Source organism: Phyllopteryx taeniolatus, chromosome 14 (assembly GCF_024500385.1).
Source record: "Phyllopteryx taeniolatus isolate TA_2022b chromosome 14, UOR_Ptae_1.2, whole genome shotgun sequence".
In the NCBI taxonomy this organism is placed as follows: domain Eukaryota; kingdom Metazoa; phylum Chordata; class Actinopteri; order Syngnathiformes; family Syngnathidae; genus Phyllopteryx; species Phyllopteryx taeniolatus.
The window spans coordinates 3,020,005-3,046,267 of record NC_084515.1 but is presented as its reverse complement, the minus strand read 5'-3'; the positions used below and the strand labels follow the sequence as shown (position 1 = coordinate 3,046,267).

Here is a 26,263-nt window from a genome sequence, read left to right as displayed (position 1 = left end):
TGAAACTTTGAACAGTTGGACGTGCATTTAAACAATATTTCACCTGAAAGCCCAATAACCTTCTGTTATTGTATCCATACAGTATACCGTATGTGTATGTGTATTCTATATGATGTAGGTATGTATATCCACCCCCATTTTCTTGTGTGAACTGACAGGATGTGTTCAATTGATCATTTCAATTGGCAGAAAGACATTTAAAAATGGCGGCACGGTGGCCGACTGGTTAGAGCGTCAGCCTCACAGTTCTGAGGTGCGGGGTTCAATCCCCGTCCCCGCCTGTGTGGAGTTTGCATGTTCTCCCCGTGCCTGCGTGGGTTTTCTCCGGGCACTCCGGTTTCCTCCCACATCCCAAAAACATGCATTAATTGGAGACTCTAAATTGCCCGTAGGCATGACTGTGAGTGTGAATGGTTGTTTGTTTCGATGTGCCCTGCGATTGGCTGGCAACCAGTTCAGGGTGTACCCCGCCTCCTGCCCGATGACAGCTGGGATAGGCTCCAGCACGCCCGCGACCCTAGTGAGGAGAAGCGGCTCAGAAAATGGATGGATGGATGGACATTTAAAAATGCAGATGAGTGAAAAAACAAAGTAGCTGGAACATATTCCTACCATCGTTCACTGGGGAACCATTATTCAGCAGCCAGTGTTTACTTTTTCTCCAGTTTGCATCAATTTTAGAGTGTTTACAAATGGATATACTCCATTGGCTTTAGTCATGAGGATGGGATGATTCATCTGGGGGAGCACTCAGCCAGCAAAAACAGTCTTATGTCTTTCGACTTTCGGAGCGAGATGAATTGGGATGAATTTACAACGGTCTAAATGGCTTCTATCCCTTGTGGCACCAATTTGGATCCTTTTTGTGTAATCGGATGAATGAAAATGAGCTTAAAAAGTTTTTATACCTTTGGATAACGTTCTGCGAGCTTCTATCAGGCTAGCTTGCCATAGCAACCAACCATCCATCCATCAGTTTCTCTGATAGAGTGGCAACCACTCAGATTAAACGCAGTCCTTTGCATGACACTGGTCCACCTCTTTTGATTAGTGATTTGTTGATTAGTGAAGATTTGGAAAAGCAAAAGAAAAAATGGAAATATAAATAATCATGTACAATCATAAAACATGTGTGAACTGTACTGTGTAGGCGGATCGGTGCTGCCTCTGCAGTGATGCGGACTTTGTATCGGTCCGTTGTGGTAAAGAAGGAGCTAAGCCGAAAAGCGAAGTTCTCAATTTACCGGTCGATCTACGTTCCTACCCTCACCTATGGTCACGAGCTGTGGGTCATGACCGAAAGAACAAGATATCGGATACAAGCGGCCAAAATGAATTCCCTCTGCAGGGTGTCCGAGCTCTCCCTTAGAGATAGGGTGAGAAGCTTGGTCATCCGGGAGGGCCTCAGAGTAGAGCCGCTGCTCCTCCACATTGAGAGGAGCCAGATGAGGTGGCAGGGGCATCTGATTAGGATGCCTCGCGGACGCCTCCCTGGTGAGGTGTTCCGGGCACGTCCCACAAGTAGGAGACCCTGGAGAAGACCCAGGACACGCTGGAGAGACTATGTTTGGGAACGTCTCGGGATCCCCCTGGAAGAGCTGGATGAAGTGTCTGGGGAGAGGGAAGTCTGGGCTTCTTGCTGAAGCTACTGCCCCAGCGACCTGACCTTGGATAAGCGGGAGAAAATGGATGGATGGATGAACTGTACAAACAATTTTTAGAAACATTGTGAACAATCCTGCCGTATGAGTGTAAAAATAAGTTTATACTAACTGAACTGAGCTCTCCTGAGGTATGCTAAGGTCTTGTGGGACATCATCCATGAGGGCGCATCGTCTTTGAGTTGAATAAAAAACACAAAAAGACAAAGAAAAATCAAAACACATGCTTGGATTTCATCTTTTTATGCTTGTTAAACTGCAGTCTTGCAAGATTCCCTTACATATTCAGTCTTCAAATTTATACAAAGTAAAGCGGGGTACACACATACTGATAATTGCACCGATTTTGAGCCCAATGTCAGTGAAGGCCTGATTGTCGGAGGTCTCGAAAAGATTATCCTGAGTGATTATCCTATGGTGTGGGGTCTCAAGAGTGATTTTTACTCCCTGATCTGCTCAGAAAATGTTTGGGACTAACAATCGTGAATGTCAAACCTGTTCAATTGATGAGCACAAATCCTTGTATGTGTGGTCAGCACTGAGTTTGGGTGTGCCATTGACTTCGTGATTGTGATGAGGATTGATTGTGAAACGTAATGGTAGTCAATTAAGTGGAGTACACACATACTGCCAATTGGGACGATTTTCGGGATAATTTAGCCTCCCTTGCGATCAAATTCAGCGAAGACTCGATTGTAAGATTTCTCTGAAATATCATGCTGACTGATTATCCTGTGGTGTGGGGTGTGTTTACAATGATGTTTCCTCCCCAGTCGGGTCAACAATCATAAATGTTAAACCTGTTCAATATTTACAATCGCAAATCCTTATGCGTAGCATATTCTATAAATATTTCCACCAACGAGTAGCATAGTACGGCCCTATGTCGCACTGCGACAAGTGTTACGACACAGTGTTGTAAAACAAAGTGAAGTGTTGTGATGTCGGTGCGTGTTTAATATGAATAAAGTTCTCACTATCACACAGTTGCTGCCCGGACATTATTGGACATAACATTTTAGTGACGAAGATGGATATTCACTTTGTGCCGCTGCCCGCGTTTCTTGCCACCAGCTGCTTCTGGTATGAAGATTTTAAGTAGAGGCTAACGGAACAGCTGAAGCTCGCGCAGTTAACCACAGCCATCTTATTTCCATACTCTCAGACCCAAGCAAATGTATGAAGACTATTTTGCCTCGTTGGACGGACATTTCGCTGCTTCACAGAGCGTTATAGTCGGCAAGGGCACCAGACGGACGAGTGGAAATTCCTCTGTATATTGGCCAAATTGAATACGAGATGCGTAAAATACGTGATTAGCAGAGGTGGAGTATGAGTAACAGTACTGCCACTTCAGAATAATTTGACACAAGTAAAAGTAAAAAATAGTCCCCCAAATATTATTTGAGTAAGAGTAGGACTTCAGTGAAGTACTGAGCAGAGGTGGGAGTAAGTCAAATATGTGCAAGTCACAAGCAAGTCTCAAGTCATAACCTTCAAGTCTCAAGCAAGTCCCAAGTCACTGTCAGGGAAAAAATCAAGCAAGTCAAGTCGAGTCGCCACTAAATTTCAGGCAAGTTGAGTCAAGTCATTACCAGTACTTGGTATAAGCAAGTCGCAAGTCAAGTTATACATACAGTCTTGTTCCACTCGCAACATCTATTGGAGTGGTAATAAAATAATTTTTCGCAAATCATGACACTTAAAAAAGTATTCACACCAAGCTAAATGAACAACAACTGAAATTATGATTGATTGAATCTATTGCACTGAATTGTTTTAAAGTTTTATTTCAAACTCAAATTAACTTAACTTTATTTCTGAACACACTATGCTGTTTACTTTGTGCTGACAGCTTTGTAACTCCTACGGTTCTTAAGAGAACACTATTAAACAAAAGTCAAAACTGTTTTCTGTTGGTCAAATATAATTAGATGTGTACCTGATGGGCTACTGGAGAATGAAAGTAAAGATTCGGGAATAATACATTCATTCATTCATTCATTTTCTGTACCGCTTATCCTCATAGAGTCTCTCCCAGCTGACTCTGGGCGAGAGGCGGGGTACACCCTGAACTGGTCGCCAGCCAATCACAGGGCACATATAAACAAGCAACCATTCACACTCATATTCACACCTACGGGCAATTTAGAGTATTCACTCAACCTACCATGCGTGTTTTTGGGATGTGGGAGGAAACCTGGAGAAAACCCACGCTGGCATGGGGAGAACATGCAAACTCCACACAGGCGAGGCCAGATTTGAACCCGGGTCATCAGAACTGTGAGGCAGATGTGCTAACCACCATCCACCATGCCGCCAGGGAATAATACATAAAAACATAAAAATGTTGCTGTCATTTAAAAAAAAAGTAATATGAACAAAATTGTATTCTTCTTATGTCCTCTACTTCTTAAATCACTCAGTCGCGTTTATTTATTTAGAAGCACTGACTCTCGACAATTGACAATTGTCATTAGATTAAAGGTTATGTTTCATATGCTGTGGTCTCAATTTAAAAAAAGCTTTATCACAGAGCCGACACAATGGATGACAGGTTCAGTGTGAGAATTGTATTCACGGGTATCTACTCACAATTTATACTGTACTTAAGAATGGTGGAACGCACTTTTGTCAACGACTTTTTTATTTATTTGATACAGCAGACCTATAACACGCCTGGCATCTTCTAGCGCTGACTCTTCCATCATGCCTGTAAAAATCTCTACATCTTTTTTATTTATTTATTTATTTTTGTAACTCCACAACTGAACGTGTTAGCGTGAACTGCTTCACTTCTTCTGCATTCAGCGGTTGGCATTATATTTTAGGCACTACTATTTGCTCGAGAGTGCACACCGCTTTGCCTCATTTGTTAATGAACGAGACAAATAAAGAGAGAGTTTTGCATGCCTATGAACCGAAACAAAAGGTTCAGACCATTATCATAAACTTTCCCACCCCTAGTTACGTTACTTAGCTGTAATAAAACGTTTACAATCACGTCATTTTTATTTTTAATTGTCCCAAACCAGTGCATGAAATGTTTGACCAGCCAGTTAAACTTTTAAATTAGCTTACCTGTCTTTGTGAGTTTTGTAGTGAAGAAGACACATTGTTGTGTCTTTATTGCGTGAGTTGCAAAACATGCAGGTTGCCATCCTCTTTTTGCAGACTTCACTGACAACATAATCCTTGAATCCAAATTTTATTATTCTCGGAGCGCCTTCTATCGTTGTTCATGCAGGTGGCTACTTCACACTCGCAAGTGCGCAACAATGCAGTGTGTTGCCAGGGTGGCGCAAAAGATCCCGCAAAAAAGGCAAACTGTCTTAATTAAAATTTAGATTTCCAACTTTAAATGAGATGACTTGTCAAGTCGCGGCACGGTGGCCGACTGGTTAGAGCGTCAGCCTCACAGTTCTGAGGTGCGGGGTTCAATCCCCGTCCCCGCCTGTGTGGAGTTTGCATGTTCTTCCCGTGCCTGCGTGGGTTTTCTCCGGGCACTCCGGTTTCCTCCCACATCCCAAAAAAAAAACATGCATTAATTGGAGACTCTAAATTGCCCGTAGGCATGACTGTGAGTGCGAATGGTTGTTAGTTTCTATGTGCCCTGCGATTGGCTGGCAACCAGTTCAGGGTGTACCCCGCCTCCTGCCCGATGACAGCTGGGATAGGCTCCAGCACGCCCGCGACCCTAGTGAGGAGAAGCGGCTCAGAAAATGGATGGATGGATGGACTTGTCAAGTCATGTAGTTCAAGTCAAAGTCAATTCAAGTCAATTCGACTCGAGTCAAGTCATGTGAGTCCCCCCCATCTCTGGCACTGAGTAACTAGTAAGTAACCTCTGATTTTTATTTTTTTTAAATCAAAGCATGAACGTTAACCCGACAAATATATAAATTGGCATTGTAGAAATGTAGCTATTAACTGAAACAATAATAAATTGAATCTCTATAAATTAACAAATTAGGGCAAGAAACTGTTGAACATTGTTTGTTTACACTCATGAAACAGCACAATAGGTCCAAATCATTGCTTGCCAAGCAATAGATTGATTCATAAAAATAAAAGCGAGAGGAATGTACCTCAGTCTAACAGAGTAAAAAGCCTGTTTCCTCTTGACTAAAATACTCAAGTAAAAGTAAAAAGTATGTTGCATTAAAACTACCCTGACAAGTACAATTTATCAAAAAAATTACTTATGTAAATGTAAAGGAGTAAATGGTACTTCCCACCTCTGATGATTAGTGGTTAGTTGACTTTAGGCTTTAAACCTCGATGCGGATTAATAAAGTCGACCCGTCGACTAATTAGTTCAACCCCTACTTTGAACCATACATACTGTGTACACCTAGTTAATTTTGTCATCAATGTGTCCGTTTTCGCCTAAATTTATCATCTACAGTATCTCTATCTCGATTAGAATGCAGCATAGCAACAATTGTAGCCAGGAATTCGAGCACATAAGCCACACACATATTGCCACTTGTATAGCACGACACTGAGACCGAGTGGTGGTGGGGGAGGTGGTGTTAGGCAGTGAAGCCGCAGGACCTGAGTCTGTTGCCTCTCACACATGGACTACGGCAGCTCAGCGTCGCCTGGCATTATGATCCTCTCTCCAGTGAGACCTGTTACTCCGAGCTCACGCCATGGCGGCCGGGGGTGTGCGTTAATTAACTAACAGGCTCCTCGCGCTCCGGAGGGGTCTCGGCTGTTTTGTCCTAATGAGGATACCGCCATGGTGAAGGAGAAGATCCAGAACCGGACGCTGCAATACCAGCAAACTTTGGTGAGTCAACGATGAGGTAATGCATGGTGTTTTTGTGTCATGTGACTCGAGTCCCCCCATCTCTGGGGCTTCAGAGTGAAGCTTTTATTGCATAGGTGGTCGGTAGTATGTGATTGTTCGAGGTGGGAGCTGATGATGGCTCTGCCTTCTGGACAGCTTCTGAATGATCATTCCTGCAAAATTTGCAGAGTTTTAACTTTTATTAACGGCTTTTTGCTTCCAATTCACCTTGAGCCACAGGTGTCGTGTCCCTATGCCACCCTATCGACCTATCGACCTGATTAATTCCTCTTCATTTAGCTTTCACCCTTCCATGTCAAATGAGTTTTATTGCCTTAAATTAAATTGGAGTAGGCTGATTACTTTACCGAATGGTCAATTGATTGAAATATATCTGTAGTATTAAGAGCAGAGTTTGACACCACCACTTTTATAAGCATAATATCCTGTGTTTTCGGACCCCCATCCTCTGTATTCCTTTGCCCTCTTTATTTTTTTTAAACCAAAAGAGGAGTGTTTCTGAATATGAATTGCCTCCTGCACAGTACCCCCCCCCCCCCCCCCCCCCCCCCTCCCCCTCTTCACCACCCCCACCCTCCACTCATGTAATAGTAGGACTGACAGCCATGCCCCGGAGCACTGCACAGGGGGATAGAAGCTATGGGAAGGCGCAGGCAGACTGTGAATCAGTAGTGGATTCCTTCCAATATAGACTGTAGTTGTCTTTCTTCATGTGCTCCTATTTTACATCTGAGATCCATGCATTGGGTTGCGCTTTATTTATTGCGTGCGCTGGGCCCGTGTGGCATATGGGTGCTTCTCCAGATCGATACCGTGCCCGATGTCTGAGTGTTCAAAATCGATAGCAATGTAAGATGGCAGTTAGAATCTGTCTGTGGATTGAAACGTGCTGTCTGCGCCATCGTCGCCGCCTTTTCTGGCCACAACACTCGGATCAATGACTCTATAGTTCGCTTGCAGCATCCAAGTCCATTAAACTCCACGAATGGATGCATGTGTTTGAAAGTGTAAGCGATTGTACTTGTTTCAGACGCATTCCCTTGACTGACTAATCAAGTGACTCAGTCAATCTAGCTGTCTATTTTTTCTTAACAAACACTAAAAACATTTATACACAACAGTAAAACGCTGTTTACTGTGGGGATATGTTCCAGACACACCCATAATGAAAGACCATATCATACTTTACCAAATCATACCATTTTCTGCTTGATTGCCTTTGCAGGATGTCAGTAGAGCCTCTGAGACCTCCTGTTTGGATGTTAACTGCTTCCCACCCTTATTGATCCTTTGTTTGAGGATGCTCCAAAGGTTTTCAATAGGCTGTATGTGTGTGTGTGTGTGTGCGTGTGTGTGTGTGTGTGTGTGTGTGTGAGTGTGAGTGTGTGTGAGTGTGTGTGTGTGTGTGTGTGTGTGCGTGTGTGTGTGTGTGTGTGTGGCCAGCGGCCCTGTATCCCACTACAATAGATACGCCCCTGGAGCAAGTGGAGGAAATTATTATTATTATTATTATTATTATTTTTTTTTTTTTTTGTGATTTTCCAAATCTAGAAAAGTTCTTTATGAAACCAATGTATTATTATTAGTTGTAGTCATAGTAGTAGTAGTAGTAGTAGTAGTAGTAGAGGTCAGGGGCTACGACACTCACACTTTTCATTCTGCCCCCCCTTAAAAAAAACCTTGCACCAGCAGAAAAAAAAAAAATGAAGCACACAAATGCAAGCAGTGGTGCGCAGAATCGTCACAACCAGCGTACCTAACAGAGCGCGGCAGTACAGCAGGCTGAGGCACATCTTACCGAATGATGCGGTTTGGTGGAAAATGAGGAACTGAGAGATGGGAACAATTTTTTTTCTTCTCTTCTCCTGCCTTGCCACCCAGTGTAAGAAAGTAAGTAGCACAATGCAGGCAAATGACATGGGTCATGTCAATTGTTCGTTTTAGTATATGCCGCGGGATGCTAAAAGAAATCTGACAGACGGCTGCAAATGGCCCCCAGGCCGTAGATTGTTCACCCATGGAGTAGTGGATGGTCGGTGAATGGCCACCATGTCCCAACAAGGCTGGAACGTCAGCAAGAAGGTGGCAGAGTCATGTTTTACTACTACTACCAGAATCATGGGGAGAGAGCTGGTTGGCACCTTTAGGGTCCCTCAAGGTGTGACAATGACCTCTGAAAAGTATGTAATGTTTCTGATTGACAATTTTCTTCCAAGGTACAAAACGAATAACCGTGCTTTCTGTAACAAAACCATCTTCATGCATGCTTTGTAAATAATTGACTGTCAAGAAATTGACAGCATTTACTTGGTTACTTTTACTTAAGTAAATGAGTTGAATCGGTACTTCAAATTTTACACAAATATTGGTAACTCTGCTTAAGTACAGAATGTGAAACCAAAACAATTACACAACCTAACCTTGTTGATGCCCACACTAAATCAATCAAGATCCACATGGTCCACGAAATTCTTAATTAATCAAAAATCAATGGAATTGATGTATACCCCCAAGCCCCGTCTTTACACTTTCAAGACTGTAGCACTAATCATTAAATGCCCTCCCTCAGGCGAGAAAAAGCATGTGTGTTTTCCCTCTTGGGGAACCTGAGCAAAATGCACAGATAAATAACACATTTAAATCAGATAAATGCAAACCCACACTGATGTCCTCACGTTTCTCGCAAGCTAAAAATGGATTGCAGTGTTGACAAAGCGTCCTCAGAGTTTTACTGTTTGCCATCAGGATTCAGAGCATTTTCAAGCTTGTATAACTTGGAATGGCAACGGTGAAACTCTCACTGGAGGATGCAGCTTGATATGTTATCCAGGAGAAAATCTCCTCTATCGCAGCTATTGTGTGATAGCGCGTCATATCACGCCAGTATGTTTGCTGAAATTTAAAAATAGGAGCAGCATCAGTTGGACAGGAGTGTTTTATTTACACTAGCAAAAATGCACTCACTCCATTATAGCAGGAATTTATTCAGGCTTTCTGAGATGTGAAGGGCATAATAAAGAGGACTTGAGATAGTCACAGAGTCATTTATATTTATATGGCTGGATTTACACTGCAGGTCACAATTGCGATTTCTTTTGACTACTGTATTTACATTCAAGTGACATACCCGATATGGCTTACATTGATGGAACACGTAAAACAGTCTAAATTGCACATAAATAACTCCACAAGTGTCAACCTGGAAGTAAACAATAATACCTAAGTAATAGAAATATTAAACGCCACATAGCGTTCAGTTGGTCTGGGCTGACTCTTCCCCAATTGATTTACAGTAAATTCAGGATGGGTGAGTACTGATACCATGTATTGTTATCAGGCCGATACCGATAAAACAGAGCGTAGTGATGCACTTGAGCTCAGGCATGAATCCACCCTCCTCCACTATATAAAAACATGACCACCTTCATATACATCAGCTTATATGTAGTGCAACTGCAACATGCAATTAGCTAGCTAGCTATGCCTACACAAGAGTGAGGGGAGGAAAAAAAGTCCAATATGACAGCCATCGTGTGGACCAGGGCGGATTTAGAGCGCCTCGTTGTCGCAGTGTGAAAAAGCCCTCGGACGACCCGGTGCTATATATTCCAGCCAGTGGGATGGGATGTATGGGATGGAGCGATGCATAGGCATATGAAAGATGCTAAACAAAGTAGCATCCATTTTTCAGGCGAAGTTTTGTGTATTCAGACGACATATCCACAGCATTCGAGAGTGGAGAAAATGGCTTGATTTTTCATTATTTTGAAGAATCATTTTATACAGTACACTTGGCGATTTTGTTTTAAATCATTCAAATTTGGCAGTGTTGTTAACAATATTCTTCTCTGTGGTGTGTGATATTTACAATACAGTTTAATTTTCACTTTATAGGGATTTTAATTTGACCTGTAAATTATTGCAAAACTTGCTGTTCTCTAACAAGGAGCGAAACGGCAAAATTCATCATGTGCTTCATCATGCTGTTCACATTTTTTACATCATGAGACCATACAAATGATCAATGACAAATTGCCAGTGTGAGGTTTCAAACAGGATGTTCTCTGAGGAAAGTCATCTTACATTGTCATCAGCAGGTTGTAATAGAGATACAGAGCGACTGGAAGAGTCACAGAAAGGCATAGAAGTGGACTTCCTTGGAAATGATCATGGATTAAATGCCTGTTGTGAATTTTGCCTTTCAGCTCCTAATTAGAGAATATCAAGTTGTACAAAAAGTACCTAAACATTCAGAAGTGGGACATGCCTTCAAAAGTTTGCATTTGTAAAAGATTACAATGCATTTTGTTTTGTGAGTAGTGTATACAAACCGAGACATTTGTGAGCAGTAACTAGTGGCTTTGTTGTGGTGGTCTCAGGTTAATCTGCAGAATCTGTGCAGGTAAAACCTGTCTGTGAGTGACAGCAGGAGAGCCACCAGGGATGGCTTCACGGGTCACTTTGCGTCTTCGCTGCTGTCAGGTGCATTGCATGCTGGGACTGTAGGCGGCGGGTATCTGTCTTGAATGCATTCCACGTGGGATGGGACAGGTGGGTAGAGATTGTGATTTGATGTCAAAACGTTGCTGCTGTCTTTCATCTAAAATATTTTTTTTCTCCCCAGTAGCGTGGGAGGTATAAATGTGTCCTGTTTTGTTACATTTCTGACACAAATGTGGGCCCATTTGCTCCATACATTTTTGCATGTGCACGTATGCACCTTGCATAGCTTCATACACACCGCCCATAACATTAAGTACACCTAATGAGATTCAATACAAAGACAATAATGCCCAGTTTTGATTTACACAGTCAGATAAATATCAATTTAATGTGTTTATTATTCTGGTTCTCTCAGTTACCTTATTTAAGGAGGCATATTTTGCTTTTTTAACAATTTAAATCAGCTCCAAGGTGTCTTAACCGATTAACTGCCAGCTGGTTTTCGCCATATTGCCAGCTGTTTTAGAGAATTTTGACTGATCTTTCAACACCCAATAAATATTGTGTTCTGCGACAATATAACCTACCAAAAGAAAGAGTAGATTCTCTTCTACAAGAAAAAAAAGTTTGTTTCTATTTTTTTCTAATCAGCAGTAGAACATGGTTTGATTACACCCAAAACACCAGTGTTTGACTAGCAGCAGGCGAAGGGATTTTTTTTCTGAAAAGAAACACGTCAGGCAGAACAATGACTTTGATGCTTATAATTTTTTTGCTTTTGTGACACCTCAGCCTATAAAACAACAAGACTGAGAACGGGCTTTTGATGGCAAAATAATAATTTATCTACTGATATAAAGCTAAGTCACGTGCTGTGAGCGATGCTGACTCACTACATGGCTCGAGTTGAACAACTTTTTGGTGTTCGTCATTCATTCCATGAATTGCATCATCTTTTCTCACAGTTCTGTTTCTACCATATGTATCCATACGCTCGTCACATGTGAGGTGCCTGAAGTTGTCCAATGTGTTAGTATTTCTCTCTCATCGATATGACAAACTGAGATTCACCTCCTAATCTTTATCTTACACTCAAAGGTTGTGCTGATCTCAAATCCAAAATGATGCAAGGCCGCCACCTACTGGGATGTGTTGGTCATACAGTGGTTTACAAACCTTAATTTCACAGACAAGCTGGGCGAGAACCTCTTACATGCTTATGAGTTGAAAAACAGACTACGAAAATATTGGTCGTGGCAGTAAATGCTTGGAATCAAGTTGTAGTGCTGAAATTAGCCAGAGTCCAAGATTTGTTACCATGACGCCAGGGGCGGAGATGGCTTCTAAAGAGCCCAGAGTAAGGAAAACAAATTTAGCACCCAAAAAGGATCAAAGTATTTTCATTTGTGGATGCAGCACTTCATTCACTACACTACACAATTATGTGGCGCATTCCGTATGAAAACTGGTTACCTTGGAATTTTTTGTAGGGTTGGGGCATGGGCCAAGGAACATTTTGTTGTTATTTTTTTTTTTACATTTTTCTTTTGCAAAATGTTTATTTATTGATTCCAAGAAATAGTTTCATATTCATATCCTTTCTTAGTGAATAATGCAATCATAATGAAATATTTCAGGCATATGCAGAAGCTCGGCATATGTGAGGTGCTGGTCCAAATTAGAATTAACGGAGGTCTGCACTACTCTACTGAGTGTATATTTAGTTCAATATTAAAAGTCAGACTGAATTTTAGTTTTAGTTTCTTTTGCTCTGGTTCTTATTTAAGCTAAATTTTTAGTCCTTCCATTCAGTAGAATATTAAATACTCAATTTCCTTTGTGCATGTGTACCAAACGAAGCATCAGGAGTGTTGATGTGCGTAGGTGGGTGGGAGCGAGCATATGTTTTCACCGTCATATACATGCCAGGGTGTGGTGCGTCTCAGTAAGAGCAGATGTTTTGAGGTAGTTCGCTTATGTCCTTCTGACCCTTGGGAGCTGAGGAATTGGCAGCTGCTGGGATCAAAGTCACGAACCAGGAAGCACAAACACACCGGTGACCTAGATGTACAACATTAATTCTAATATTTGTTTTATGACATTTTATTGATATTTTCCCAACCGGCTATTCTCTTTATTTTGTAGTGTTTCTTGTGGCTGCACTGCTTCCAGTAGGTGTATGTGGATTTTGTTGTCCAATCAGAGTTCAGCCTCGATGTGTTGCCATGGCAATCTAATTTGCCCAGAACCTTTAGAACCTGTAGTGCTGGCCTGTTTAACTTAAACTATATGAGCAATGAGACAGTTTTTATGAAACAATCAGATTTTAAAATCATGCTCACAAGGCCTGGCTTTTGCTGATGTCAGCAATATCCTTCCTCTGGTTGGTCAAAGCAAAACTGTTCAACGAACAATCAGAATCAGAATCAGAATCATCTTTATTTGCCAAGTATGTCCAAAACACACAAGGAATTTGTCTCCGGTAGTTGGATGTGCGTAGGTGGGTGGGAGCGAGCATATGTTTTCAAACAAAACATGTTTGTAATGAACTGCACATATTAATACATTTAATAATCAGCATCTCTTGTGAGTATGATGTATTTTATCTACTTTTCATATGTTTTCCATTTATTATATAAATATTGATTCTGAACTGCTCCAGATGATGAATGTGTTGTATGCTGTTATATTGCGATTTTGTAGAGTATTGATGGTTTCTATAATTGCGACGTGATGGTGGTGGTAATAAAATGTTGGTGAAGTCAGGTACCAGATGCACAGCCCCACCACTGTGATCCAGTAAGCACACAAAGACATGCATGCACACACACACACACACACACACACACACACACACACACACACACACACACTACACGGCACTGCAGCTCCACTGGAATACCGCAAAGTCCACAGGTTGCCAGTCATTTTAAATCCAGCCGATGTGTGCGCATAGATTTTTATCACGACAGTTCAGCACTGAGAAGATCCACTGTTGCTCTTCCAGTATGGGCCGGGCTGATTAATATTTAAAGCCACACTGCCGCAACATCTTTATGTAAAACATACTACAGTGGTGCAGTGGGACAAACAAACACACAAGTCCCACTTAACATTCCAATAGCTACCTTGGACAAGGCACAAGGTCCGATAGATGCAAGGCAAATTGAATGTTTAGTATCAAGAATGGTATTTTCTGAGTGCAGATTGCCTCCTGATTATAGCAGTCTACTGCAATCTCGCCATCCACACTCACCAGCGTGAGATCAGCTGCTTTTGGTTTAGTCTGTTTCAAAAGGTCAGAGCAGCTGGGTGGTTTGCCGTTTTCTTCTAGGTGTCAAACCTTGCCACCATTTTACCTGGACTACTGCTCAAAACCAGCCATAAAAAAAAAGAGTGTACTGTCTCGCACTCTAGCCAGAAACCTGTAAACAAACACAGTGCAGCTCAGTTTCTGGTTAGGATGATGCAAGCACAACTTCTAGAGGCTTTTAAACAGCCTCTCCCGCACTCTTGTCGATGGAGCCAAAGCAATGAAAAATGCCCTTATTAGGGGTTTTATAGTATTATGAGTCACGATGTTCAATATGTTTCTTTTTTTGCATTGTTCATTTCCATCAAACTATTGATGTTGCACATTCCTAAAAAGAAAAGACTGGCTCTGGTTTTCTTGTGTGGATTTTGAATGTTCTCTCCTTGCAGTTTTGTCCAACATTAAACAGCAAAAGCATATTTTTGGCTAATTGAAGACTTTAAAACACAGGTGTCGAACTCGAGGCTCGTGGTTAGGTCTGGCCAGCTACATCATTTTATGTAGCCCGTGAAAGCGAATCATGTGCAGCAACTTCCATGATTCTTGCTAAAATCAGTACCAAAATTCCAAATTGTCATAAAATAATAACATTGAGATATTGCAAGCATTTTTTTGTTACCAAACCCCTTCTTACATAACGTGAACAATAGTTGAACAAACTATAATCCTTGACTTCTGATTTCAAACTACTTATCCAACCATTTGTTGTAAATACTGTATGTTATAATATGATGAGGCAATTAAACATTTATGTGGTTTCACGGTCATAACGAACCCCGGAACCATAACTATAATGTGGCCTGTGACAAAAATTAGTTTGACATCCCTGCTCTAAAATGTACATTGGCTCGCATCTGAGTGTCAATGCTTATTTGTCTATGTGTACCCCGTGCATGGCTGGTGACAAGTCCGGGGTGTACCCAGCGTCTTCAATGTCAGCTGGGATAGGCTCCAGCTTGCCCGTCACCCTAATGAGAATAAGCAATATAGAAAACGGTTGGATGGATGTTTCATTTGAAATGTCATTAAATATATTGTATTCCAGTTTACACAAAACACAAGCAGTTTATTTTTTTTAGTGGCTGAAATAGCAGCACTTCTCATTGTCAAGGTTATTGTTGTTTTACAATATTTACATTGTGTGTCCCTCTCGTGCCCTGTAGCCTTCTCTTCTCGAGAGCTTCCTTTCTTTCTCCAAAGACACTCAAGGTAAAAGTGCTGTCTCTTTGCATTCCCCCCAGTCAGCACTCCTCTCCTTTCTCCCACACCGCAGCTGGCTCGGGTCCATTTCAGGTGCTGTCACTGCCAAATTGGACCCTTACCTGTGCACCTCTGCAGAAGGAATGGCAACATAGCCTGCAGAGAGAAAAGAAGAAATCTCAATTCATTTGACTCCTAAAATAGATTGGAGAACATTCCACTGGATAATCACCTTGAAATTGTATTCAATTGAAGCTCTGAGGTTTGAGCATAACATACTGTTTTCCGAAAAAAAATCAAGGAGGAAAAATCACTCTTAACACAGCCCACATCACAGGATAATTGCTCAGGATAAGACATGAGGTATTCTATAATCGGGCGTTCGTTGACTTCTTTCAACTGTGCCCGATTATCGGTATGTGTGTATGCCTTTGAATTGTTTGTCGTTCTGTTTCATGTCACAATTACGGAGTCTGTGGATCGTTTGAATTCAGTGTTAGCCACACACAAGGATTTCTGATCGTAAATATTGAACAGGTTTAACAATTACAATTGTCAGCTCCAAATTAGTCCGAGTAGATCAGGAAAGAAAAGTCGCTTTTAATACACACCTCACCACAGGATAAATGCTCAGAATAATCACTGCTAACTGAGACTTTTATGTAGCTAAAGAAAGTAGAAACTCTGAGTACTACAGGCAAATTAATGAAAATGGTAAAGCTAAATGTATACAGTGCCAGTTCTGGACCAGTGGGGGCGAGGGGGCATTAGTTTTTTCAGAGGGGCCATAGTTGGCGCCCCCTAACACTACCGTCATCTTGGGTGGTGCATTTCAATATTGTAAATATATACCACAATGGAGGCACTTTGGTTTTGGGGGGGTTACTGACTGAACATCATCCATCCATTTTCTGCTGGAGCCTATCCCAGCTATCTTTGGGCGAGAGGCAGGGTACACCCTGAACTGGTTGGCAGCCAATCGCAGGGCACATGTAAACAAACATTCGCACTCACATTCACACCTAGAGGAAATTTAGAGTCTTCAATGAACCTACCATGCATGTTTTTGGAATGTGGGAGGAAACTGGAGTACCCGAAGAAAGCCCACCCAGGCACGGGGAGAACATGCAAACTATACGCAGGCGAGGCCGGATTTGAACCCGGGTCCTCAGAACTGTGAGGCAGACGTGCTAACCAGTCTGAGAGGCTCAGAAATTAAGTTGTGTGTAAAAATGTGAAATAACACAGGGAAAAAGTATTGAACACATGAAGAAAAGGGAGGTTCAAAAAGGCATGGAAAGCCAAGAAAATACCTAAAATCTATCAAGCCCCTTGTCAGTGCAAATGAATATCAGCTGGTTAAGTCCTAAATTGATGGCCTACAAAATGTCTCATTGCCAAGGTGTGAGTCAAGAGATATCTTATGGAGAAGAAATAGCACTTCACATCACCCTAACAACACCCTACCAACAGTGAAGTTCGGAGGTGGGAACATGATGGTGTGGGGCTGCTTCACGGCAAATGGTACTGGTAAACTTCACATTATTGAAGGAAGGATGAATGGGCAAATGTAACGAGACAATCTGATTCCATCCACGAGGATGATGAAAATGAAATTAGGATGGACATTTCAGCAGGATAATGAATAAGGTTGCAAAGATTAATCAAATGACTTTAATAATTTGATTGCAAAAAAGCTTGAAGCAAAATCTCTTCCTCGAAGCTTCGCAGGGATAATTTTTTCACACAGACTAATGTTACTGCAGTCACACACACCACTCTGTGTAGGAATACAGAGAATGTCTAAAGTTTGGGATCATTGCCCACAGCATGTTTGTAAAAGCACCCTTGTGATTAGATTGTGTGAGTGGTCCTCAGTAACGTGTACGGTGATTGTTGTTTTTGTCCTTTGTATCCTGTGTCTGACTCCAAGTAATGGCCCTTTTAAACCCCCTGTAAATGTCACATTGGCAGATTGCAAGCAGCAATAAGCAGCTCTGCCCCTTCCAGTCTTTTTCTGACAAGCTATCATTCTCCCAACCTGATCCCTCAGCCTCCGCACCACTCTCCATCCCCTTCCTCCTTTCTCCAGCCCTTGTGCTAACAAGATTGCGTGTTGGTGCGCTTCCTTTTTTTTCTCTCGGCGTCACAGTCTTGTCACATTCGGTCTGTTCGACAGCAGTGAGGTTTTTTCGTCTTCACCCTCCTTTGTGAGCGCTGACTCATGGGCAACTATTCTACGAGTACCTGCAATGATGCAAATGTTGATGGTGAGATGAGTCCAGTTGGTCTTTCCTGCTGTAATTTAATTTTCTCTCTCATCCCTGGTCTTATAGGGCCTAATTATTCTTGTCTTTGTCACAGTGACACTGTCATATGTAATGTCAGTTGTGGTAATAAGAGCAGCGCAAAAAATGAGCTCAAAAGAACAAGAAAAAGTCATGACATGAGCAATAGAGTGGTACCTTCACTTGACAAGTTTAATTTGTTCGCATAAGCTAATAACCTTATTTTCCCCACTGAAATTAATTCAAATGCCATTAATCTGTTCCAGCCCTATCTGCCAAAAGAAAAGGAAAATTTGACTTGTCAAAATGTCTTTAAAAAAGTAAACATAGCGTGTAATTTATACCAGTGGTTCTCAACTGGGCGGCATGGTGTCGACTGGTTAGAGCGTCTGCCTCACAGTTCTGAGGACCGGGGTTCAATCCCCGGCCCCGCCTGTGTGGAGTTTGCATGTTCTCCCTGTGCCTGCGTGGGTTTTTTTTCTGGGCACTCCGGTTTCCTCCCACATCCCAAAGACATGCGTAGTAGGTTAATTGATGACTCTAAATTGCCCATAGGTGTGAATGTGAGTGCAAATGGTTGTTTGTTTATATGTGACCTGCGATTGGCTGGCAACCAGTTCAGGGTGTACCCCGCCTCCTGCCCGATGATAGCTGGGATGGGCTCTGGCACTCCCGCGACCCTTGTGAGGATAAGCGGCTCAGAAAATGGATGGATGGATGGTTCTCAATTGTTGTCACCCAGGGCCACCTGCATTTTCTTATTGTCATTCACTTTTACAGAAGCAAAGAACAATAAACGTAAGTTACAACACATGCTTACATGTTCAAAGCACTTTCAGATCACCTTATAATTATAATTATAGTTATAATTACATTAGCTATTTGTATGACAAAAAAAATCTTGATAAATATAAAAGATTCCAAATAAAAAGCAGTATGTAGAGCATTAAATGAGGGTGCGGCTTTGTGCCACGTGACCACTCATTCTTACACCATTGCGCAAACTACATAGTTCATTGCGCGCCATTCGTAACCTCTAAACATTGTATCTTGGTACCTGTCTGCGACCCACCCATTATGGGTCCGCGACCCACTTTTGGGTTCTGACCTACCAGTTGGCTACACCAGTGATCCACCCTCTCTTGTGGTAGTTGAAAGAATAACTGAATTAAATGTTCAAACTGTGCATATTGTTACAGTGGCTTAAAATCCAGTACAGTACCTTTGTTAAGTACAGTTCTGTTGCATTTAACTTTTTTTTAATTACAATACATTTACATTTAATATTTTACAACTGTTTGTTTTCATACTTGTACTAAGGTATAAACAGTGTCTTACACTAATATTAAAAAATACTTTTTAGGAGTAAAAAAAACCTGCCTCATTTTTAATGCTACTGTACTTTAATGCTGGTTATTAAGGTGGTACTTGAGCGAAGTATTTTTTTGGGGTGTGTTTTTTAGATGGTACTTGGTGTAAGAAGTTTGTGAATACACCAATAGAATTATGGTATTTTTTATTTTAAGATAAATTTACTCATAACCACTAATAAAATATTGATAACAAGTTATAATTCTTGAAAAAAATGCCCCTAAACAAAAACTGCATGCTATGAAGAAATATTTCCCTTGATTTAAGATACTTACTGTAATCTTGGTTAGATTTAGGTATTTTTTTGCTACGTAATCCAGATTAGTCCTTGAAAAGTTGTTAACAATCACACATTGATAACATTATGAAGATATAATAAAAAATATCCGTATTGTTTATGTTCACATCAGTCACACCGTGTTTCATTCACATTTAATCCAGATTGAAATCAGTGTTCAGGTGCTTCTATCCCTATCAAATGTGTTTATTCCTAACCTTTTTCTATTTGTTTCTATTATACGGACCTTGAAGGGAAAAAATTAATGTAGCAAGGGAAATGCTCTTCTACAAAAACTCCCCAGTAAGAAGAAAAGTCAGCCGCCAAAGAAAAGCACATAGTATTTCACCTTAAATTTAGATTCTAGTTTTTGCAATGATGTTTGTCTCATGTGAAATCAACATTTTTGTGAGCTTTCCTGCAAGGACACACAAGGCTTTGGTCATTAGAATGTCAAATATTTGTCCTTTCCACCGCCTCCATCTCATCACGCCGAATTCATTACTCTGCAGCGCCTTGGGATTTGCTGAATAATGAAGAACTTTAATCTCATCTGTTGTGCGATGCCCGCACATGGTCAGGCTTGAAAACGTGGCCGCCGAGAGAGGCATGTGCCACTCGAGCGGAGGTTGTTTCACACGGGAAAGGTTGTGTGGATGTGTGGCACTCTTTCCTTGTTGTTGGAGAGTTCTCTCGTGGGGGAATATGTTTAACACTCACTCACAGTTAAAATCTAATATGTAGTGAAGGAGTGCAAAATAGCATAATGTTAAGCACACATACCAATAATCAGATTTTTTAATCTGGATTTTTTATTTATTTATTGCTTTTAACTCTTTCATTGGCATGGACATTTATATTTGTCAATTGGAATCCAAGTTTCCTGTCACAGAAAAAATTGTCAAGTACTTTTTTCAATGGGTAGGCATGGAACAGGGTCTCGCCCAGCTTGTCTGTCAGGTTCAGGTTTGTAAAACACTTTAATGATTTAGAGATCCCTGTAGATGGCGACATTGCATTGCTTTGGATTTGAGATCAGACCAGCATTTGAGTAGAAGATAACGTTTAGCGGGTGAATCTCAGCTTGTCACATCGATTATGAGGAAGACTAATGCTAACACGTTGAAAGTCAGACAAGTTTAGGCACCTGACTATCGAACAAAGTATGAAATAAAATATAAATACACATTTGCATCATAGTCACTGTTCTGCTTGACATGTTTATTTTCAGAGAATTTACAGAGGACTTTTGACTTGCCCACCTGCTGCTGTCACCGGATTATAACAGCAGCGACAGTCTTAATATGTCTGTGCTTGTCTGATAGTAAGAAATTAAATTAGTTGGGGAAGGGCATAGCAGTTAGCCTCATTAGCCTCAGCTATTTTCATATCCACTGGTCTTAAAAGATTAAAAGAAGTGGCAGCAGGACTGCGGGACGGATGGTGAAGAACGAGGGCAGTGGTGCGAGGTGAAATGCAATCCTCAAATACAATAAAGCACAAGTGAAATAGAAACAGTGAAACAGAGCAGTGCTTAACTTTGTTTTAGCCTGGCCACGGTGTCGTGTTTTACCACACGCAATCAGCCGGCTCGTTGAAGGGAAACGTCCACGGCTCCCACAAATGTCAACTTCAGTGTAATGGTGAGTAATCGACTTTACAGTCGACTAAAACACACATGCATTCTCAGCTATGGACAATTTAGCGTCTTCAGTGAACCTCAGGTGACTTGACAAGAGTAGCGAGGTACACATTGGACTGGTCACCAGTTAATTGCAAGTCACGCATAGACAACCAAAAAACAACGATTCACACTCACACCATCGGACAATTTAGAATCGTCAATAAACATAAACTGACTTTTGGCAAGAGAAGTGGGGGAGCACCCTGAACTGGTTACCAACCAACAATTTTGAGTCTTCATGCATGTTGTTGGAATGTGGGAGGAAGCCAGAGGACCCGTAAAAAAACGTAACACAAGAGGGGAGAGGATTCAAACCCATAACCTCAGAACTGCGAACTCTGTCTCTTCCAACCATTTTCAACACCGCTTATCCTGGTTAGGGTCACGGGGCGCTGGAGCCTATCCCAGCTGACTTCGGGCGAAAGGAGGACTACACCCTGAACTGGTCACCAGTCAGTCGCAGGGCACATGTATCTTAAATCTTGTTTTAATAAGTAAAAAAAAACAAAAAAAAAACTGCGGTCTTAATACTTTCATACCTGTCTGTATCAGTCGTCCAGCTTTTTCACACCTTCCAAAAACATTCATGCGCGGTTGGTTCGTTGAAGACTGACTTGTCCACAGATGTGAATGTGAGTGTCGATGCTTGTCAATTTGTGTCCTGTGATTGGCTGACGACCAGTCCAGGGTGAACCCCTCCTTTGACTAAAAGTCAGCTGGGTTGGGTTCCAACTCACCCGCAACCCCGAACAGGATGAGCAATAGAAAATGATTGAAAGTCTTCTCAATATCACATAAATGCTTCACAAGACTAGTACAGAATGCAAAGTGGTAGAAAACAAGAACTTATAACACTGTAGGCCTGGTGTGTCAAATGTACGGCCCGCGGGCTGAATCTGGCCCGCAAATTGGTTTAATCCAGCCCGCGAGATGATTTTGTAAAGTATAAAAATGAGCTGCAATAAATTCAATAAATTGTCAATAAAAGAAGCTGCTGTTCTAATTGCGTCCACTGTATGGCGCAATAGCAATTGTGTTAAGCAAGCAAACTGTTTATACCGTGGCAGAGTAAGTAAGTCAAGCAAGCGCAGCCAGTCCGGATGAGCTACTTTGTGTTTTGCCCACGCTATTTATTTTCTACTTCTACTTTTAACATGTGTTTTTGCACCCTTATTGCCCAAATATGTTTCTGTCAAAAAAGAAAAGTGGACGCAGTGTTCCAAGAAAAATGCTCATCATCCTATTTATTCACAAAAGTGAATAGGAAAGCTTTACGTTTGGTGTGTTCACAGCATGTTGCAGTGCTGAAAGAATATAGTGAGTCTTCATGCCGACAAATATGTCAACGGAGAAGAGAAGGTGAATGAACTGTTGGTGGGTCTGAAGAAACAGCAAGTCTGTGTTTACTCACAGCTGAGACATCAGTGACGCCGCAGAGAAAGCTAGCTACCTCATTGCTAATGAAATCGCAGTGGCTTCAAAACCATTTAGTGAGGGTGAATTTGTAAAAACATGCATGATGAAGGCAGCAGCGATTGTGTGCCCTGAAAAGCGCCAGGCTTTCGCAAATATCAGCCTGACAAGAAACACAGTTGCAGACAGGATTTCTGATCTTTCAGTGGATTTGGACTGCCAGTTAAAGCACAAAGTAGTCATTTATTGCGTTTTCAGTTGCAATTGATGAAAGCGCAGACATTACAGATGTTGCACAACGGGCCATTTTCAGACGCAGAGTTGATGACACATTGACCGTCACCGAAGAGTTCGTGGAGATGGTGGCAATGACAGATACAATGACAGCAGTTGATATTTTCACCGTGCTCGTCGGCGCGCTGGACAGGGTCGGAGTGGGCTGGTGCCGGGCTGTCAGCCTGGCTACAGCGCCCTCAGTGATCGGGAAAAAAGCTGGTGTTGTGGCAAAGTGCAGAGAAAAAGTGCAATCTAAAAATGAAGGACGTGAATTTTGGAGTTTTCACTGTATTTCACTGTAAAGGCTTTGTGTTGCAAGTCATTAAAGATGGATAACGTCATAAAGGTGGTCATCCAAACGGTTAATTTCATCCGATCCAGAAGCCTGAATCACCATCAGTTTGACAGCCTTCTCAAAAAGAAAGACCACATCTATGGCCTGCCATACCACACTGAGGTAAGGTGGTTAAGCCGAGGTGCTGTGCTAAGGCATTTCTTTGATTTACGAGAAGAAATTTAACAGTTCATCGAAGGAAAGGGCAAACCAGTGTTAGAATTTCATTCCGCAGAATGGTTACAGGACCTTGCATTTATGATGGATGTTACAGCGCATCTGAATAACTTGAACAAAGGGCTCAACAAAGTTGTTACACAGTATTATGACAACATACGCTCTTTAAGATGAAGCTGTCATTGTGGGAGACGCAACTCACCGGTAGTGATGCAGCTCATATCCCTGTCTGAAAAATGTGCACGTGACCCAACATGTCGCAGACATGAAGGGGTTCAAAGATAAAATAACAGGTCTGTTACGGGAGTTTGAGCAACGCTTTCAGATTTTGGGTGAACTGGAGAAAGACGGCATTCACTGTGAATCCCTCTGATCCGCCCGTCAACATCCAACATGAAACAATAGGCTTGCAGTGTGACTCAGAGTTGAAGGGCAAATTTCCCACAGCTGACTTGGACACATTATATTAGAATCTCTTGCCACTTTACCCCAACTTGACAGGCCTTGCTCCAAAACTGTTGTGCATGTTTGGAACCGCAAGTTTTCTCTGTAATGAGCATAAATAAAAAAAAGCTGCTCTCAAGGCTCACGCACAAGCACTTGGCTCACATCCAGAAGTTGGCTGCTGCTCAGGATGCGACGCCTGATATTGATGCGCTGGTGAAAGCTAAAAGATGCCAGGTATCAGGAGTCAAATAAACAATGCAACCCCACTTAAAGTGCTACATGAGACACCCTGATATAGTTCTGTGATCTGTGATATACAACCCCAATTCCAATGAAGTTGGGACGTTGTGTGAAACAGAATACAATGATTTGCAAATCACGTTCAACCTATATTTAATTGAATACACTACAAAGACAAGATATTTAATGTTCAAGCTGATAAACTATTGTTTTTAGCAAATAATCATTAACTTAGAATTTTATGGCTGCAACACGTTCTAAAAAAGCTGGACAGATGGCAAAAAAGACTGAGAAAGTTGAGGAATGCTCATCAAACACCGGTTTGGAACATCCCACAGGTGAACATGCTAATTGGGAACAGGTGGGTGCCATGATTGGGTAGAAAAGGAGCTTCCCTGAATTACCCAGTCATTCACAAGCAAAGATGGGGTGAGGTTCACCTCTTTGTGAATAAGTGTGTGAGACAATAGTCGAACAGTTTAAGGATAATGTACCTCAATGTACAATTGCAAGGAATTTAGGGGTTTCATCATCTATTGTCCATAATATCACCAAAAGGTTCAGAGAATCTGGAGAAATCCCCGCATGTAGGCGGCAAGGCCGAACACTAACATTGAATGCCCGTGACCATCGATCCCTCAGGCGGCACTGCATCAAAAACCGACATCAATGTGTAAAGGATATCACCACATGGGCTCAGGAACACTTCAGAAAACCAATGCCAGTAAATACAGTTTGGCGCGACAGCTGTAAGTGGAACTTGAAACTCTACTATGCAAAGCAAAAGCCATTTATCAACAACACCCAGAAACGCTGCCGTCTTCTCTGGGCCCGAGCTCATCAAAGATGGACTGATGCAAAGTGTAAAAGTGTTCTGTGGTCCGACGAGTCCACATTTCAAATTGTGTTTGGAAATTGTGGACGTCGTGTCGTCCGGGCTAAAGAGGAAAAGAACCATCCGGACTGTTATGGACGTAAAGTTCAAAAGCCAGCATCTGTGATGGTATGGGGCTGTGTTAGTGCCAATGGCATGGGTAACTTACACATCTGTGAAGGCACCATTAATGCTGAAAGGTACATACAGGTTTTGGAGAAACATATGCTGCCATCCAAGCAATGTCTTTTTCATGGACGTCCCTGCTTATTTCAGCAAGACAATGCCAAACCACATTCTTGCACATGTTACAACAGAGTGCGGGTACTAAACTGGCCTGCTTGCAGTCCAGACCTGTCTCCCATTGAAAATGTGTGGTGTATTATGAAGCGTAAAGTACAACAACGGAGAACCCGGACTGTTTAACAGCTGAAGTTGTAAATCAAGCAAGAATGGGAAAGAATTCCACCTACAAAGCTTCAACAATTTGTGTCCTCAGTTCCCAAACGTTTATTGAATGTTGTTAAAAGAAAAGGTGATGTAACACATGACCCTGTCCCAGCTTTTTTGAACATGTTGCAGCCATAAAATTCTAAGTTAATGATTATTTGCTAAAAACAATGAAGTTGATCAGTTTGAACATTAAATATCTTGTCTTTGTAGTGTATTCAATTAAATATAGGTTGATTTGCAAATCATTGTATTCTGTTTTTATTTTGTTTAACACAACATCCCAACTTCATTGGTATTGAGGTTGTACTTCTGTGAATCACTGAGGCATTCTGTGTTTGTGTGTTCTTTGTCCTCAGAATTTTCCAATAACTTGGTGTTTTATGATTAATAGAAATGTTGTGCTTGTACTATTTTGGACACACTGTCCTCAGACTCCAGCTTTATGTTTATATGTTTTTATGTTGATGTGCTATTGTTTTTAATTGCCTTACCTATTCTTGATTGTTGACTCTGTGGTTCTTGCACTAGTTTGGGGAATAGGATTTCATTATTTGTATCTACATTTCTGCCTGACAAATGACACCTGATCTGTGATACAGTTCTGTGAATCACTGAGGCATTGTGTGTTTATGTGTTCTTTTTCCTTAGAACTTTCAAAAAACTAAGTGTTTTATGATTAATATTGTTGGGCTTGTAATATTTTAGACCGTATTAAAACAAAGAAAACAATCTGAAGTTGTTGTTTTTAAGTTATACACAGAGCCATGATTTAACTGGTCCGGTCCACTTAGGAATAGATTTTCCTCCATGTGGCCCCCGAGCTAAAATGAGTTTGACACCCCTGGTGTAGGCGGAACACTATAAAAAGTGAAACTGTAAAATACAAGGCAGTGAAGTGAAATAGCTAATAAAATACACAACCACCATTAAGTCTTTCTTGATCATTTTGGCTCGAGGACAGCTTCTCTCATTCATCACATATTGCAATTTCTCGTT

The 26,263-nt window shown here is 41.5% G+C and overlaps 1 protein-coding gene across 6 annotated transcripts in view; it reads left to right on the top strand.

The window, feature by feature from the left end:
- Positions 1–26,263, top strand: part of clcn2a (chloride channel, voltage-sensitive 2a) — a 94,761-nt gene that overhangs the window by 11,891 nt on the left and 56,607 nt on the right. For 2 of the 6 annotated variants that reach the window (XM_061798556.1, XM_061798554.1), the window contains exon 1: positions 6,217–6,456. The exons of 2 other annotated variants lie outside the window; for them this stretch is intronic. In XM_061798556.1, the coding sequence (XP_061654540.1) occupies positions 6,406–6,456 (51 nt within the window). In that variant the 5' untranslated portion in view covers positions 6,217–6,405. Of the gene's footprint in view, positions 1–6,216; positions 6,457–26,263 lie in introns of those variants that run through there. 2 more of the 6 variants (XM_061798557.1, XM_061798555.1) reach the window with 1 other exon arrangement.